The 17,322-nt window shown below is 34.2% G+C and overlaps 2 protein-coding genes across 2 annotated transcripts; both read left to right on the plus strand.

Moving 5' to 3' along the window:
- On the plus strand, positions 1,468-4,784 carry LOC109346000. The gene is made up of 4 exons (XM_019585338.1): positions 1,468-1,669; positions 3,135-3,228; positions 3,336-3,440; positions 4,226-4,784. Exons 1-4 carry the CDS (start codon positions 1,512-1,514, stop codon positions 4,493-4,495), a joined length of 627 nt encoding a protein of 208 aa, XP_019440883.1. The 5' UTR covers positions 1,468-1,511; the 3' UTR covers positions 4,496-4,784.
- Positions 9,736-16,955, plus strand: LOC109345996 (serrate RNA effector molecule-like). Its single transcript, XM_019585332.1, has 12 exons — positions 9,736-10,175; positions 10,471-10,589; positions 11,751-11,796; positions 13,538-13,612; positions 13,720-13,794; positions 13,910-13,957; positions 14,132-14,200; positions 14,327-15,127; positions 15,224-15,269; positions 15,524-15,774; positions 15,868-16,056; positions 16,653-16,955. Exons 1-12 carry the CDS (start codon positions 9,844-9,846, stop codon positions 16,711-16,713), a joined length of 2,112 nt encoding a protein of 703 aa, XP_019440877.1. The 5' UTR covers positions 9,736-9,843; the 3' UTR covers positions 16,714-16,955.

Raw genomic sequence — 17,322 nt, forward strand, 5'->3', positions numbered from 1 at the left:
ACCTTGATAAAATACTAAGAACAACCATGTCTTGAGAGACCTAGAAATGAGGAAACTATATGCGGCTCAAGGAGATGAATACTCAAAGCTTAGCTTTTTGTTATATGAGATTGATTCTCTAAGGGGATAAGCTATTAGATTGTACTATTTACAATTTTCACTTGTATAATTGATAACTTATATAGTTGTTAATGTTGGTTGTTATTATTATTAGTTATTAGGAAGTAGTAGGGTTGACAATTGGCATGGGTAGTGCTTTTTCATGCCCAAACCCACAATATTTGCGGGTACTCGTGTGGGTAGCGGGTATTTGCGGGTAGCCAACAAGTTTTTAATTTTAATTATATATTTATATAATTTGTAATAATCAATGTGTAAAAATAATTGTTACATGAATAATAAGATATTTATATGATAAATTTATGATCATAGTCAAATATGTATAATTTATTATGAAATAATAGTAAAGTATATGATATATAATCTTAAAATAATAATAAATATATATAAAAATTTAACTAAAAACTAAATATATAAATTTGCGGGTACCAGCGGTGTGGGTATCATAAAACTTGCTCCCTCTCATAAGCTATTATTGTGAGTACCCATTGCGGGTATTTCCACGGGTACCCACAGGTCGGGTTTTTTTGTCATTCCTAGGAAGTAGTCTCCTTTAATTCACAAACTCATGTGTGTATAATGATATCAATTATTTATTTTGTATTTGTAGTGTGTGCCTTAATTTATAGTGTGTAACATATAAAAAGATGTTGGTAGGAAAAGCTCTTACTAATGTGATAACTCAAATGAAGAAGATTTTGACAATAAAGAAGATGATATATTATTTATACTAGCAACTAATGTTGTATTGATGGTAGATCATAGCTTGAAATATATATAATGGTAAATATTAAAAAATGTATATTTAAATAGTGTAAAAAAACAAACAAAATAATCATAACATAAGCAAATAACCTCATATTTTTTTCTGTAATTTACTATATCAAAACAAATTTTCTACCTTACCTAAACAGAACAAATTAATTTATATTCAGTTTTCAGTTAAGGTACTCAAATATAAACAAATTATAATCTTACAGTTTATAATCTCACAGTTTACAAAATGAAAATATAAATTTAATCTATACCAAACACACACTTATAATGCTAGAATATGGTCACTATATCAATGATTATCATTTATATTTACTTTTAAATATTTTTGAAACAAGATTATATGCATGTAGTATTTACTATTCATTTATATTATTTTTATGAAGAATCAATTATGATAAAACATGAATTGTGATACAGTAAAAATGTACGGAAATCATATATTCTCTCTCCATAAAAAAATTTATTCTTATTAATTACTGATGTGTAATTAGCAAAACCACGGGGTGTAAAATGTAATTCTCTAAGAATAACTATATAATACGGTGTCGTATTAGTGTATTTATATTTGTAAAAGAAGTTCAGAGACTCTTTAGAAGTAGAAAATCGCATAGAGTATGGAGGAAGATTTTGATTTCGAGAAGAAGGTTTCGATAAAGGAAACAACGATGGAAGTTGAACACAACGCATTAGATTCAATCAAAACCGTTCTTTTGCTTCGCGATTTTCTTGAAATTCAGCAACGCAGAGCTCAAGCATATTCCAAGCTTAAGAGGTTTGTTAGATTCCGATCCTTTTTATATATTTTCGTTCCTTTTTTGTAATTCTGTTAGTTTCTTTGTATGTAATCTAAGGGTTTATGAATGTTATGATCCTTAAGCTTGAAATAAGTTTTTGTAAAAAGTGATTTTGGTTGTATAACTTTGTTGTAAATCGCTGTTTTGGGTTTTGCTACAATTGTTAAAAGTGTTTTTTTACATTCTCCCAACTAAGGTCAAAAGTGATTTTATTAATCAATATTTCATTTCTTTTCGTGCAAAAACTTTAAAAATGGGGCCCTAAAATCCACAACCAGTGTCTGTTGGTCTGAGTGATGAGGAGCTCAATTCTTCCCGCCCTTTTTTCGTGTATTGTGAATGGAAAAAGTGAGAGTGAGTCTTGGCGCAAAGCTAAGTTTGTTTGCCTTGTGACCCAGAGGTCATGGGTTCAAATCTGGGAAACAACCTCTCCAGCTCGTGAGGGTAAGGCTAAGGCTAAGCCTGCTTACATCTACCTCCTCGATAGGTAGGAGCCTCATGCATTGACAGCCTTTTTTTTGTAAATGGAACTTCACTCTCTTAAGTAGGTCGTCCGACTTGATTCGGACTGGGAGGGAAAAGTCCATAAACAAATTCCCATATCTATTTTTTTCCTACCTGGGAGTTCATTTGTCTTTTGCTTTGAGATGCATATGTCAAGAAGGTTATTGCTTTTGTCATGTTACTGATAGTGTGTCTCAATGCTGCTTTTCCACAAATGCTCATTTTGAGATGTTTTGAGGCTGTTATTGTAAATCCATAATAGGCACAAAACTACTGCATTGGTCTCACAAGTTATTTTTTAGTTTCGAATAAGTCCCATAAGTTTTTTGTTTAAAGTAAGTCCCATAAGTTTTTTGTTTAAAGTAAGTCCCTTAAGTTTTAAACACTCAACAAATAAATACTTTCCGTCAAAAAGAAATTAGTTAGTGATAGGACTAATTTGAAACATTAACTATAAGTTATAGGACCTATTTAGAAAACTTAATTCTACTCACATTTCTCACTCACTAACAGACATTATCTTCCATGAATTTCCAACCCAAGCAAGCATAAGCTCGTGACTACATTTATATTTACCTTTAAGAACTTGAACCCATAGCAAGTCTCTTTTGAAAATCATTCCCCAAGATAGCTTCATCATGAAAGCAATTCTTAAGTCTCTAGCATGCTTGAGAACTAACCCACCTTGGACCTTTGGTTTGAAAATATTATCTCAACCAACAAGATGCATGTTCCTCTTTGTCTAAAGAATCACCCCAGGAAAAGCTCCTATAATTCTTGTTTAGTCTATCAAACACTTGCTTAAAAAGCGATCACCCACAAAGGCTAGATGAGAAATTCTAGGTCCCAATTCCTTATTATGTTGCAGTAATCTAGTTCTAGTATTTTTCCAAGGGACGTTGGATTTTGACTCTTGATCCAAAATATCTAACTTGGCAGGGGTTTTTCTGACTACATGACTTCTGGAGGAGAATTGGCTTACCAGCAACTTTGCAGTGAAATCACAATAGAGTTCAACGATTGCTCAAAAAAAGTTTGAAACATGACCCTACTGTTATTTTTTATTTTTTTTTGTGTTAACCAACTTTTTTTTTTAATTTTACTGCATTTATTTAATTATTTTTTTATGATTTTGCTTAGGTCCTAGAAATGGAGTCACAATTTCGGAGTCCTGACTACTGCCGAGTTGATTTAGCGCAGCTCCTTCAAGCTGTTCAAGATCAGGAAAAACAGAAACTGCATCTGGTATGTCCCTTCATTAGTATAAGGATAGTTTATGTACTAAAAATTGCCAATGTATAGGCATTGATATTGATGCATGAAACTTCTTTTCTTTCATTAATTTTTCTTATTGTACTGTGTTTTGTATATCTTCTCTCTATGATCAGACTTAAAACGTGCTACCCTGTATTTTTATGAACTTGCTGGGTACATATTATGTGGATATCATTTGATGTGAGAACTGTTTGTCTATTGCATCTAGCTGTTCATCTGTTATAATTTGTTAAAGTGTTTCATTAAGGTGGTAACATATTACATTGATCTGCTATAATCTGTTTAAATTACTAGAAGTGCTGACATAATACATTGATTTGTTGGAATGCTTAACCTGTACATTGACTTGAGCCCAAGGGTGTAGATAGTTGCATGTGCCCTTAACCCCTAGGTTGCTTAAATGTTTAGTTCATCCTGGTATATGTGCAAATATTGGTTTCTTTACCTTTATGTTAATTTGGCCATTATGAACAGAGTTGTGACTACATGTATATTTAAATTCCAAATATGCTTAAAAGAAATTGACGCTCTAAAAGGGCTAGTCAATGTTTAGACATCTTCCTATAAAAGTGACTATGCTTCTGATTTTGCAAAATGACAAATCTTAAATTCTCAATTAAGTATTCTTCTTGCCTTTAATTGTCTTCATGGCTTAGAGCTCCTTATTCTTTTTACATCAATTTGATTCTTGCATTGCATATACATGTATTGTTCAAATTTATTGCCTTGTACTTACAAATACTTTTACTTTAAAGACAGCGACCATTCAAGTCTTAAAGAAAGCTGGTCGGCCATCTGAACGCCTGGTGAGCCATGAGAATTGCAAATATACAAAGCCTGCAGAGCATCAATGTGTTCATGTTCAGGAGATTACTGAAGCTTCTGGGACCGAAGAGGCCGAAGCGGATGCTGAATATGACAATGCTCTCAAAGAAGCTATTCAAGGTGTCCAGGATGCTGTTACGGCCATAAATGAACATCTGGAAGAAGTCAGATATGAAATTGCTGCCCTTGAAGCAGAGTGATTCCTTGCATTTGCTTACATGTTAGTGACTGAGATTCACGTTCAAGCCTGACCATTTTCATGTGAAGGAATAGGTACTGAAACTCAGTTAATATCGCTATTTGTCTACAACAGCCAGTGAGATGTATATAGACTCCCCAAAGTCTAGTTCTTGAATTTTGTCAGTCATCAACAATTTGTATTCAAATTGAAAAAGGTCCGAGAGTTCCTCTTTAAATGCGCTATTAAGCACTTTGGTTTTTAATGGAAATTGATGCTTGTTCGAATGGGTTTTCTGGTTCAGAGTTCTAGTTTCGACTTATAAGTTTTGTTTGAGCCTTTATGTTTTGAAATGAACTAGCTTTTTTTATCTTTTAGAAATGGAATGTTTTGTGGGCAACGCCTAAACTTTAATTTTTTAGAGTAAAATTCATAGTACTTTGTTTTTTTTTCAGTTCAGTGATGAATAGGTTATTGGGAGTTAAAAGCTGATATGGAGCTACAAGCTACATGGAACATCCTATTGTCTATAAGTGTATGAAATTAAAGGGTGTGGTGTATGATTATAGAACAATGAAATCGTAGGCCAATTTTGTAGTGTACTTGCCAAATCTCCACTAGGTCACGAGTTGAAATCCTAGAAATAATTTCCATTTATTGAGTAAGGTTGCATACATTTATCCTCTTTAGACTTTACAAAATAAGAACCTTGTGTACTCAACCCACCCTTTTTACTCGCCAAGTGTCCCACCCATCCTAGGCCAAGGAGCCATCTTGCATCATGATCTGAAGGTAGTTCAACTGCACATACTACCAATCAAATGATGAGGGCCTCCACAACATAAATTCCAACCCAACACGCCATTTGCCATGGTCCAAATTGCTTCAAGGCTCAAGAGTGCAATTTTTGATGCAACAAGGCACCAAATAAACAAGAGTTTTACACTTTTAAAACTTCGGTTCCCCCTCCATTCTCTTCCAAGACTAAGGTTCTATCAGAACTACTACCAGGACGATTAACCAAGCAAAGACATAGTGGGTCCGTATTATATCTTAACGGAAAACTTATGTGTCTATTCACATATGATTTTTAAAAAATCATATACTTATGCATAATGTGAAACTTCTTTAATATATTAACTCATATTTAGAATATTCAACATCTCTCTTGAGTGTAAGTTACTCCATTTCTAACATTATTTATATCAAAGATTGGTTGTTAGATGACTTGTCTCGTTATCAATAGAACATTACACATTTTAGTCTAAATATTTATTATTATTGACTTTTATATTAATAGATGAACATATTTATATACCTACCTATTTTAATGGTTTGTCTTGTTATTATGAATAGTGAAATTAACATATGAATTGTTAAAAACTCTTATGGTTTTTTAAAAGTTAATTGAAATAATTTTTTGAAGGTAACTTTCAAAAGTTACAAATTCCATTTTTCAAAGCTACAAACCTCCCTTCATACTTGCTAACCAAAAAGTGTACTAATTTATTGATTAGTGTATAAGCTAACTATTATTTTTGGAAGAATAGGATATAGAACGAATAAATAAAATAAAACAATTAAAGTGATGTTTGATTGTTTCATTCATGTAATGAGTTGACATGTCATCTCCAAAACCCTCAAAACTCTATTTTAATCTGTGGTGGAGGATGTGGAATGATATAAAAAAACTTTCTCTCTTCCTAACTTATCTCCTTAATACTCTCAAACATAACTTTAAAGCTCATTTTGTGATCATGATAAAAGAGATATGAAACAATCATAGTTCAATGATCTAGTGGGACGTGATAAAGTCATCTAGTCTGCCTATCATATCATGTTTGTGTAGTGTACTTCATATCATATGGGAAAGCTATATTATAAACTAGCAAAATAGGACAATATAATATTTTCCCTACCTACCTTTAGGATGCACATCTGGTCTCCTATACTTAATATCACTTCATATGTCATGACTTTGTGATTGGTTGAAAAAAATATATTTAAGTTAAATTTTAATTTTTAAATAATTTCCTGACCAATCATAAGATCATAGCATATAAAGTGACACTAAGTGTGGACAACAGATGTACCTTAGTACCCTCACGCCTTAATACCAAGCCACCATAGTCTTTGCTATCATTGTCATCATCACTTAATGTGAACATTATTTGATCTCACCAATCATTAAATATGAGGAATAATGTATCTCCTAGTGTAAGGAGATAACTCCCCTCCTTACACCAATTGCACAATGACACATGTCCCTTCATTTTTATATTTTTTATTTTCTTTCCATTTTCTTATATTTTATTTTTATGAATAATGATTTTCTTCTCTCACCAGAAACTAAGAGTTTCATACCATCTCCTTCACTCTTAAGCTGCCCATTCATTCACCCATATTCACCTAGAGAAAAATGCACTTTCCCTTCTCATTCATTCACTCAGAACACCTCATTCTTATCTTTCTCTCTCTCTCTCAAATATGCATATTGTCTCACAAATCTGCGTATTCTCTCACAAATCTTCTCTTTATCTCTCTTAAGCTTACATGTTGTAATAAGTTTGGTGGTTTTCTTTCTAGCGGACCCCTTTTAAGTCTTGTTTATTTCATTTTAGTACTTCACACCATACCAAAATTAGTCCAAAAAGAGAGATTTGATTTATGTGACAGAGAACTGTCCACGACGGGTGGTGTAAGGCTGAGACTAAGGATGATTCATCTGCTGCGTTGTGCAGCCCCATTGCCATTTTTCCTTCATCGCAATCTTCACTTCAAGGTTTGATTAGTGCTATGTTTAACTGATAGTTTATTTTTTTATTGGAGAAGATTATTTGGAGGTTTAATTGATTCAATTGTTCCATTGGTGCTATTTTAATCTAAGCTTGATTTTGAGTTGGATCTTCACCAAACAAGAAATGTCTGAATTGTGATTGTGAGTAAAATATAGACGATGACTATAGGGAATATGAGTAACCAAATTGATGAAAGTAAGACCGTTTACATTATCATTAATCGTATACAATGTTCACAACATAACTTCATACTTCGAATTACTCTTGTTCACATGATAATATCAAACAATCACACAGTACATGACAAATTCAAATTTAAAAACAGTCTCTTAATTTATGAGAATGCATATATCTACAATTTATTTTATGTGATTATGCCATGAGTTGTGTATATATTTTTTACAACATTATTCCTTTCCTTGACAAAATCAAAGTGTGGTTTCAACTTTCAACAATCAAGTGAACATTAATTGTCTCAATCTGAACTTTAAAGGATTCAAAAACCTTTGGGCAAAATATGATGTTGCAACCACATATAAAGAGAATAAGAGAGAATATGCATATTTGTGAGTGTATATATAGATTTGTGAGAGAATATATAGATTTGAGAGAGAAAGAGAAGGAGGTGTTGTGAGTAAATGAATGAGAAATGGAAGTGCATTTTTCTCTCACGTGAATGTGTGTGAATGAATAGGCAGGTGAGAGTGAAGGAGATGATATGAAACTCTTGGTTCCTAGTGAGAGAAGAAAATCATTATTCATAAAAATAAAATATGAGAAAATAGAAAGAAAATAAAAAATAAAAATAATGAAGGGACATGTGTCATTGTGCAATTAGTATAAGAAGATGAGTTATCTTCTCACACCAGGAGATACATTATTTCCTTAAATATAATATGAGTTTCTTCTCTATTCATATTGTATCTTACTTTTTATCTTATCACCATAGTACTTTTATGCCGAAGGGAAATACTACTGCTCCATAAGGTATAAAGTAATGATATTTCTATACTTTTCTTACACTATATTTCCTTTTATCTCTCATCATTCTTTATCACATCACCAATCATTGTTTACTTTACTCTTTCCCAAACCATTTATCTCTAAACCTTAAACCAACAAAGGGTGTGATGTAATATTTTCCTAAAGATGTGTTTGCGAGATAGGTTTTGTAAGAGAAATAAAATAAGTGAAGTCTTTAGAGCTATAATACATAATAGAATTGTGAGATGACTCTGAAGCCTCCGTTCTTCTTTCATTCCCATTAAAATTCTATTTCATAGACAAATCCTAGGATAAAGAGCAAAACCCACTATAGACGTCAACATATTAGGACACAAGTAGTTGTTACCCGCTACTCATTCTACACACAATAAATTTTATCCTTACCTGTTCGGGTAACCACTATCGGTTTTAGCATGTACTTGCAGATACAATACTTACCCACAAGTATATGTTAAGCGTTTTAAAAATCGAAAAAAAACTTCATAAGAAAATTAAGTTTTGGGCATTTTGTATATAAGATACTTGCTAGACAAAAAAATGCAACAAAAACAACATTGTTTCGATAAAATGTGTGAAGTGCACAACTAAATTAAATCACACAAATTTAAAAATTCAAATCAACAAGATACTAAAGTAATTTATAGTGATTTCATATATTATGAACACATCCATGTACATGTACTACTTATACTTGTGCCCCCAATAGTTTGAAAGATCTGTTTCAAAAATATGTAGGTATACATTTGTGACCCATGCCTATACACATATGAATTTTACTCGGAGTATAAGTTTTTTACCATCCCTAAAGCCAACCTAGGCATCTCACACACATAAAGAAGAATACAACCCATTAGGGTTTGTTTGTAATTTGATTATTGGAGGACAATGAACTGGATGGACATGCTTTAGGATTATGAAATATATGACTTTCAATCCTTCATTTTTTTTCCTTTCTCTCCCTTCAAAAAACATTTCACAAATATAGTTTGGGAGGTGATCAACTTACTCTAGAGTATGTTAAAAAAAAGAGAATAATGTATCTCCTCATATAAGGAGATAACTTATCTCCTCTGGCTAGTAAAAATGTGGCATGTGTGTTATTTTGTTTATTTTTAAAAAATATTTTTATAGAAAATAATGAAACATGACACATGTAATGATTGCACTGGCAGGAGGAGATAACTTATCTCCTTATACCAGGAGATACTCCATTCCCAAAAAAATCTACTTTATATCTTAATAATCTATTTCATCTAATAATTCAATTTTACTAATTAATTCAAATTACATAAATCATAATTTTTTTATAAAATAAATAGTGAGGATGTGAAATATATATATATATATATTTTTTTTAATTTAGTCTTGGACTAAATAGATTCCCATCCATATAATTTAGTGATGAGATTTGTAAACATATTTTCCAGTCAAATTCAACCAGATCTGAGAGAGCTATAAAATCAAGAAAAAAACACGAAAACAAACCTCTTCACTCTTTTTTCTCCAATTAGGGTTTCCCTCTTTCTTTTCCCTTTTCCAATTTCATCACATTCTCTCTCTTTCTTCAATGGCCGACACCATTAACGTCCCCTCTGATTCCCTACCCCAATCTCCCTCTCCCTCCGCCGTCAATGACGATCTCCCTCCGCCACCTCATCCTCCGCCTATCCACCCATCCAGGCGGAGGGACCGCCGTGACGACTACCGCCGTGATTATCATGACCGCAACTTGTCCCCCAGGGACCACCGCGGCAGGGACTTCAAGCGCCACCGCAGCCCTAGCCCTAACTACCGTGACCGCCGCTATTCTCCTCCCCCGCCTTCACGGCGCTCCCCTCCTCAGTTTAAGCGCCACAGGAGGGGAAGCCCCCGTGGCGGCGGTTATGGCCATGATGACAGGTCAGTTTTTAGGGTTTTGATTAATTTGTTTTTTTGGCATTGCGTTGAAATAGATAAATAGATGAATTATGTTGATTGATGATTCGAATTTGTGAATTGAAATATTGCAATTGAGTACTTGCTTATAATCTATGTAGTGATTTTCTTTATCTTTTTGTCTTGAATGCAAAATAGGTTAATCTAAATACACACAACGATTAGGATAAGATAAGATGTATTTTATATATAATCTGGGATTTCTTGTTCCCGTTTGAAATTATGTATGAATTTATCACTATGATTATGTGAGAAGCAGATCTGGCTATGATTATGCTGGTGGCTATGAACGGGGAGGCGGTGGAAGGGGTGGAGAGAGGTCTTATGGTGGAAGGTTTGGACATCGACCTGCTGGACGATATCAAAATGGAATTTCTGGTATGTATGTTAATAGTTATTAATTCTAGGGATTTCTTATTTCCGTTGTTTTAAATTGCGGATGTGGCCGTGATTGCGTTGCAATGTCAGCTGTTGTGATTGCAGGCATCGTGTTGCGGTGAGGATTTTTTGTTATCGAAATTTTTTTCACTTTGATGCGGCCCTATGCAATCTAAAGTGGTTGTGTTGCGTTCCGATTTTGCCACATCATTGTGATTTTGTGTCGCATCGATTGACATGTCCGCAATTTGACACATAGTTTACTTCATACATATTACATTTATCTATAGCTTTGGTTCTAGCCTTATTTTTTCAATTGAACTTAATTTAACTCATCAACTTCCACTTTTGAACACAAATATTTATATGCATGATAACTCATATTTCTCTTCTCATTCTTCGTGTTCATGGTTTTGGGCTCCATGTTGTTGCTTGTGATGAGTGTTAAATTGGTATGGTGTTCCACCGTTTCTTCTGCTAACAATGTGACTTCCATATAGTAGTCATCAGGTGTTTTGAATTAACATCATTAGTGCAGATGACATGTTAAATTTACTGTCTGGAAGATTTTTTCAGTGCAACTAATAACAAGGTTGGAGTCAATGAATGTAACAAATTCTGATATTTAAGTTTTATTCAGATTTAAAAAAACAAGGTTGTAGTTAACGAATGTAACAAAATTGTCTTCAACAACTGCAAAGTCATTCTGGACGTCATGTTTAACATATCGTACTACTATTACTATATTAAAAATTTGCTTCATCAAACGTTAACCAATTCACTGACACGAAAAAGACTTTTCTGCAGTTACTTGGACTTCAAATGTTTTCGTTGTTTAAGAGGATATTTTTCTCTCATATGGCATGTATTCTATTCCTACATGAATATTGGTCGTTTCACTATACGAGGCATCTTTTCCGCCAATGCCCCCAAATATCTCCCTCTGGGTTTTGTTCAGTATTTATATTTTATTTTTTGGTGTTCTCTTTTGATTCTCAACTATTTTGTTAAGTTTCTTATTGTTTTAGTTTACTTGTAAATCTAATATCATTGTCCTTTCCAAATGGAAATTTTTTATTGTAGACTTAGTCAAGTATGTCTTCTTTGGGTCGGAATCAACTTATTGTTAATGTGATTCTATCTCTTGGGTACATTTTGCAGATGTCAATCGCAGTTATGCTGGCTTGCCAGGTGGTGGTGCACAAAGGTCAGCTTTGTACTTTTTTATTTTTATTGATAAGCCATAGGATGAGCCTTTTATTTTTCTTTAATTTAAATCATGAATGGATACATAGTCCCTTCCTCATGTCAAGTATTTCCTGCACAAAAAATGTGAAGTTTTATAATTGGGAGCATAGTTGAGAAAAGAAATCTGGCAAACATGCCAATATATACTCTAAACATTGCAGGACCTGAAACATGTACTTTAAAGGTTTATGCTGTTGAGTGAAATTTCAATTAATGTGATGTAAGTTTGCTTTTCATCACGTGGGGGAATTTTCAATGGAATATATATTTTTGACCGTACTATAGTGATGATACAAAGCCAACATCAGATCTGTGCTACTATTTGTTGAGCCTGTTGGGAGATGATACTTGATGTTATTAGAGGAAGTTGATGTGTGTATGTATAGAAAAAGATTTCGGGTGTCAACATTCTGATTCTCCTTCAGCTATATGTGAACCTGAAATTCGGATCCAAATGCACTTTGAAAAGAACCAAGTGTTGGAATTAAATCACCTGCAAGTACGGATGGCATTCAAATAGAAGATACCAATGATGAAGGAAATTTAAGAAATAAGCTATTCTGTCATGGTGAATAAATCTCTTGAAAGCGACGGAGGACAATTTTTGCATGAGAATACTAAGGGTCTGTTTGCGAGAAGTGGGAAAGAGGGGAAATCTTACACAGAGCAGTATGTTTTCCCTCCCTTTTCTCACTTTTCCACTTCTTTCAAACAGGCCCCAAGTCTTCTTTGATTGCTAGGGATTTATCACACAGGTTCTATACTTTGATGAAGATTGGCTTCTTCAGGATTGCTATTCCAACTTTCATTATGAACTTATAAGCAAACTAGATTTGTATGAGCAATCAGTTTGTACAAGATACTGATGAAAAGAAAAGCTTTGTGAGTGAAAATGATAACATAGCCATGTGGAAATAACATGCCTTCATGAATGAATGTAAATATCAGGAAGTTTTTCTAGAAGTTTTCATGTTTTTCTCTCTCTCTATATATACTCCATTTCTAAAATTTTTAATTATTTTTTCTAATTGGAAGAGGGTGTTCTCAATGGAACGGTAAGTGCTGCCCTTGTGATCTAGAGGCCGTGTTTTCAAATCCTGAACTCTTTGCTTGCGAGGGTAAGACTCGTACATCTACCCCCCCAGAACCCACTCGGTAGAAGTGTTGGGCCGCCATTGATTTTCTAGTTGGAACTTCACTTAGAATACCTTGACACTACTCATGCATACCATATTAGTAATCCTTCATGTATTAATCTACCCCGATTTGTACTATACAATATTTTTTCAAACTAAACAATTTTGCCAAAATGTCAAGAGTCAACTTTATTTGCTCATTCCCTACATTTTCTAGTACAATAATTTGTATTCAATTGCAATTTGCCTTGCCTACTTGTCTGCTTTTGACCTCAACCTTCTAAAATTTTGTTCTGTTCTCGTTACTGGATGGCAGTCAATGTAGGTGATATTTCTTTAGTTAATTGTTTCTTTATTGTAGGGTTTTTCCCTTTAATAGCATTGATATATTTTTTAATTTTAATTCCTCTTTTTCATCCCTAGAGAGCTAGTTATAGAGGTTAAAAATGAAAAAAGTTGATTGTGTCATTGCTGGTTCATAGGTTCTCTCTACTTTTCTCTATCTGACAATATGCTCTTTCTGGTTAAGTCTGTTAACTTGAAGATGCTTGTGAATTGTTCCAGAGAGGGGTTGATGTCCTATAAGCAATTCATCCAGGAGCTTGAGGATGATATTCTGCCATCTGAAGCTGAGTGCAGGTAAGCTTTGGAGAAAAAATATCTCCTTCACAGTGCGTAAGCTCTAAATAATGAAGAATTATGGATGCTAATACTCATTGACAAATGATGTGTAATTTATTTTCTAGGTATCAAGAGTACAAATCAGAGTATATTTCTACTCAAAAGCGAGCTTACTTTAATGCTCATAAGAATGAGGAGTGGTATGGGTTTCCTCTCTAAAATTTCAACTCTGTATAGTGTATTGTATAAATGACCATATTGTTTTAAGCACACACAATCATATTCTTTTATTTAATTGATTTACCTTTGATGTAGGTTGAAAGATAAATATCACCCGACAAATTTACTGACAGTAATTGAAAGGTGAGTTTACCCAGATCTTACAGTCTATGAAGAAGTGAGAGATCATTTTCATGTTGATGGATCATATACAAGTTTTTTACTTGGATGGTTATTGGTTACTAGATAGGCAGGTAGGTTAAGTTTTTATTAAGATATCTAATTGTAGTCAATCCTATCTGGCATAACATTTTTTAGGAGGAATGAAAATGCTCGAAGGCTGGCAAAGGATTTTTTGCTTGATTTGCAAAGTGGAACGTTAGACCTGTATGTTCTCCTTCTGTTCTCTGTCTCTATGTGTGTGTGTGCATGCGCGTCTGTGAGCAAGTGTATGCTCTTGTGCTTTTAACATTCTTTGTATGATGAGAATACTTTGAATTACAATCAATGCAGAAATCCTGGTTTAAACACCTCTTCATCCAACAAATCAGGGCATGTAAGCGAGCCACATTCAGAGGAGGAAACAGATGCTGGTCTTAAACGAAGAAGACATCCAAGGGAACCTAATAAAGATAGTGATTTCCTAGCTGCTCCAAAGGCTCACCCTATTAGTTCTGAACCTAAACGCATACGACAGGATATTCAACAAGCTCAGGCTGTAGTTCGTAAGCTTGACATGGAGAAGGGAATTGAAGATAATATTTTATGCACGAGTGATCACACAAAAAATGATGATAAGGCTCGCAGTGGATCCGTGGGCCCCACAGTAATTATACGGGGTTTAACATCTGTTAAGGGCTTAGAGGGTGTTGAGCTACTTGACACACTTATTACTTATCTCTGGCGGGTTCATGGTGTAGATTATTATGGCACGATTGAGACTAATGAGGCTAAGGGTTTTAGGCATGTGAGACCAGAAGGAGCTGGGCATGAAGAAAAAGGTAAATCAGGGTCTGAATGGGAGAAGAAAGTTGATTCGTTTTGGCAGGAAAGGTTGAATGGCCAGGATCCTTTGGAAGTTAGGACTGCTAAGGAGAAGATAGATGCTGCAGCAGTTGAATTCTTGGATGCATATGTGCGAAAAATTAGGGATGAAAAGTATGGGTGGAAGTATGGTTGTGGGGCTAAAGGCTGCACAAAGCTTTTTCATGCTACTGAATTTGTGCACAAACATCTGAAGCTAAAACACCCAGAGCTTGTCACTGATCTGACTTCAAAATTGAGCGAGGATCTTTATTTCCAAAATTACATGAAGTAAGTTTTAATTGAGTCTTCTTTTGTTTTGTGATTTAGTGTTGCAAGCATGTTTTTGTGGAAAGATCAGTTATAATGGCCTTATTATCATTGTAGTGATTCAGATGCACCCGGAGGAACGCCTGTCATGCAGCAACCTCAGGTAAACGTTATTTTATTTACGTGATCAATATATTCAGAATAAAAATATTACTAATGACGATTCATAACTTACATCTTTGATTAAGTTTTTATGAATATTTTCCCTTTAAATGCATGCTGTTTTTATCTTATGGGGCAAGTAGTTTGATGCATCAATCTTTTGGAATTCATGGCTTAAACATAGTGGTGTATAAAACCTGTTTTTTGTGGTTTGATTTTCAAATGCTCATGGTCCCTTATGTGTTATGCATGTAGAGGGTCAAGTCTCTTAAGCAAAGGTTAGGAGGTCTGGATGGCCGATTAAAAGATGATCGTGGTAGTCGGCGAGATCATGATAGGAGTGACAGAATAAATGGAGATAGGCCTGACAATTCCCCATCCAGTGAGAGGCAGTTGGGAAACCATGATGAAGAAATGTATGATGCTTATGGTGGGCCTGCTGTACCTCAATTTACCTCAGATATGCCCCCTCCTCCCCAAGTTTTGATGCCTGTACCTGGGGCTGGGTTGGTTGCTCTTCCTATTCTTCTGACTCTGATCCACTTTGTTATTGCTTTATTGAGATTTTGTTGGTACTTACATAATTTGTAACTCTACAGGCCATTGGGACCTTTTGTTCCTGCTCCACCAGAAGTTGCAATGCAGATGTTAAGAGAGCAAGGAGGCCCACCTTCATATGATGCTCCTGGTAGGAAGATGCGTTCTGGTCCTGGTCCTCATGTGGGTGGGTCAGCGCCAATAATTGCTGTTCCTCCCGCTTTTAGAGCAGATCCTCGACGACTGCGCAGGTAAATGTTCAGCAGGACCCTTGATGATATCTTCAATTATGATATCTCCAAAACATGCTATCTCTTTTCGGATCACGCATGTGATCTTTAGAATTTGTCTGCATTTCAAAATTTCCCCCCATGAGAATTCCTAATTATCTTCAGTACTTAAGTTATTCATCCCTTTTCTAATATCTAATAGTCACTATTTCTGCGAGCTTTTTACTTGAAAGGAAAAAATGTAGCTTTTATGGCCTCAAAATTTTAAAAAAGTTCTTTTGATAATTTAGACTAGCTAATGTGCAGAATGATATCCAAGTAACAAGATTGAGCCTGCCAACTGATGAATGCATTTATTCAATTTTCTAATTGCATTCGATTTAGATTTGGGTTCAGGTTCTCTAATTTTATTAAATAACAGAAGAGGTCTAGTTAGAGAGATGAAGGCATAATTTGTTTTCACCATAACTAATGGTCCTTGTAAGTTGTAACCATTGATGTTGGGTCCGTGCACAAAAACTTGTGTCTATCTCTCTTCAACAGGTCTGGATCCTAATGCCACTTAACATATATGTCTTTGTTGTCTATCATTGACTTTACTCTGATGGTGGTTGCAGTTATCAAGATCTGGATGCCCCAGACGACGAAGTCACCGTGATAGATTATCGGAGCTTGTAGGTGTCCTTGGGTTTCTGTATTTTCAATGAGATCAACAGTCTGACTGTATTAATGAGATTATGCTCCATTTTCTTTTGTGAATTTGTTTGAGGATTGTATTGTATCTGTTTTATGGTTTGAATTTGAGGAGAGGAATTTGGCTTAGATATTGCACTGGAATTTGATTTTGATTGACTTGCAGATTTCTTCAACAAAAATACTCCATCTGACTGCATATAAAGACAGTTTCATGTTTGGAGACAGTTTTATTATCCATTATCACTCTAGACGTACCTTGCAATGCCTTTTCTGTTTCTATTTTTTATCCATATCATTGTAAACCTTATAGGAGAGATAAAGGTTGGAGAGTATAATAGTTATTAGATTTAAGTATTTTGAGTTAATCATTGAAGATTATAGAGGAAATGATGAAGATCTAAATCATAGAAATTAGGTGGATTGGACGAAATGACTAGTGTTTCAGTTCTCATGTGATAGAATGTTGTGTTGGGCCTGGGGACATCCTAGAAATATAGGATTATAGATGAATGTATTTTGGAGAAAGAGTAGATTTTTAGAAGTTCTAGTGAGGAGAGTATATTAAACTGAGGTTAGTTTAATTCCAAGTTG

Source organism: Lupinus angustifolius, chromosome LG04 (assembly GCF_001865875.1).
Source record: "Lupinus angustifolius cultivar Tanjil chromosome LG04, LupAngTanjil_v1.0, whole genome shotgun sequence".
NCBI lineage: Eukaryota > Viridiplantae > Streptophyta > Magnoliopsida > Fabales > Fabaceae > Lupinus > Lupinus angustifolius.

What these genes read in the sequence shown, in the direction of transcription:
- LOC109346000 (XM_019585338.1), top strand. Translation starts at nt 1,512, where the DNA reads ATGGAGGAAGATTTTGATTTCGAGAAGAAGGTTTCGATAAAGGAAACA. An exon ending in GCATATTCCAAGCTTAAGAG is followed by an intron (nt 1,670 to 3,134) that starts GTTTGTTAGATT and finishes CTAACTTGGCAG; the next exon opens with GGGTTTTTCTGACTACATGA. An exon ending in AAAAACAGAAACTGCATCTG is followed by an intron (nt 3,441 to 4,225) that starts GTATGTCCCTTC and finishes TTTACTTTAAAG; the next exon opens with ACAGCGACCATTCAAGTCTT.
- LOC109345996 (XM_019585332.1), top strand. Translation starts at nt 9,844, where the DNA reads ATGGCCGACACCATTAACGTCCCCTCTGATTCCCTACCCCAATCTCCC. An exon ending in CCAGGTGGTGGTGCACAAAG is followed by an intron (nt 11,797 to 13,537) that starts GTCAGCTTTGTA and finishes GAATTGTTCCAG; the next exon opens with AGAGGGGTTGATGTCCTATA. An exon ending in CTGTCATGCAGCAACCTCAG is followed by an intron (nt 15,270 to 15,523) that starts GTAAACGTTATT and finishes TTATGCATGTAG; the next exon opens with AGGGTCAAGTCTCTTAAGCA.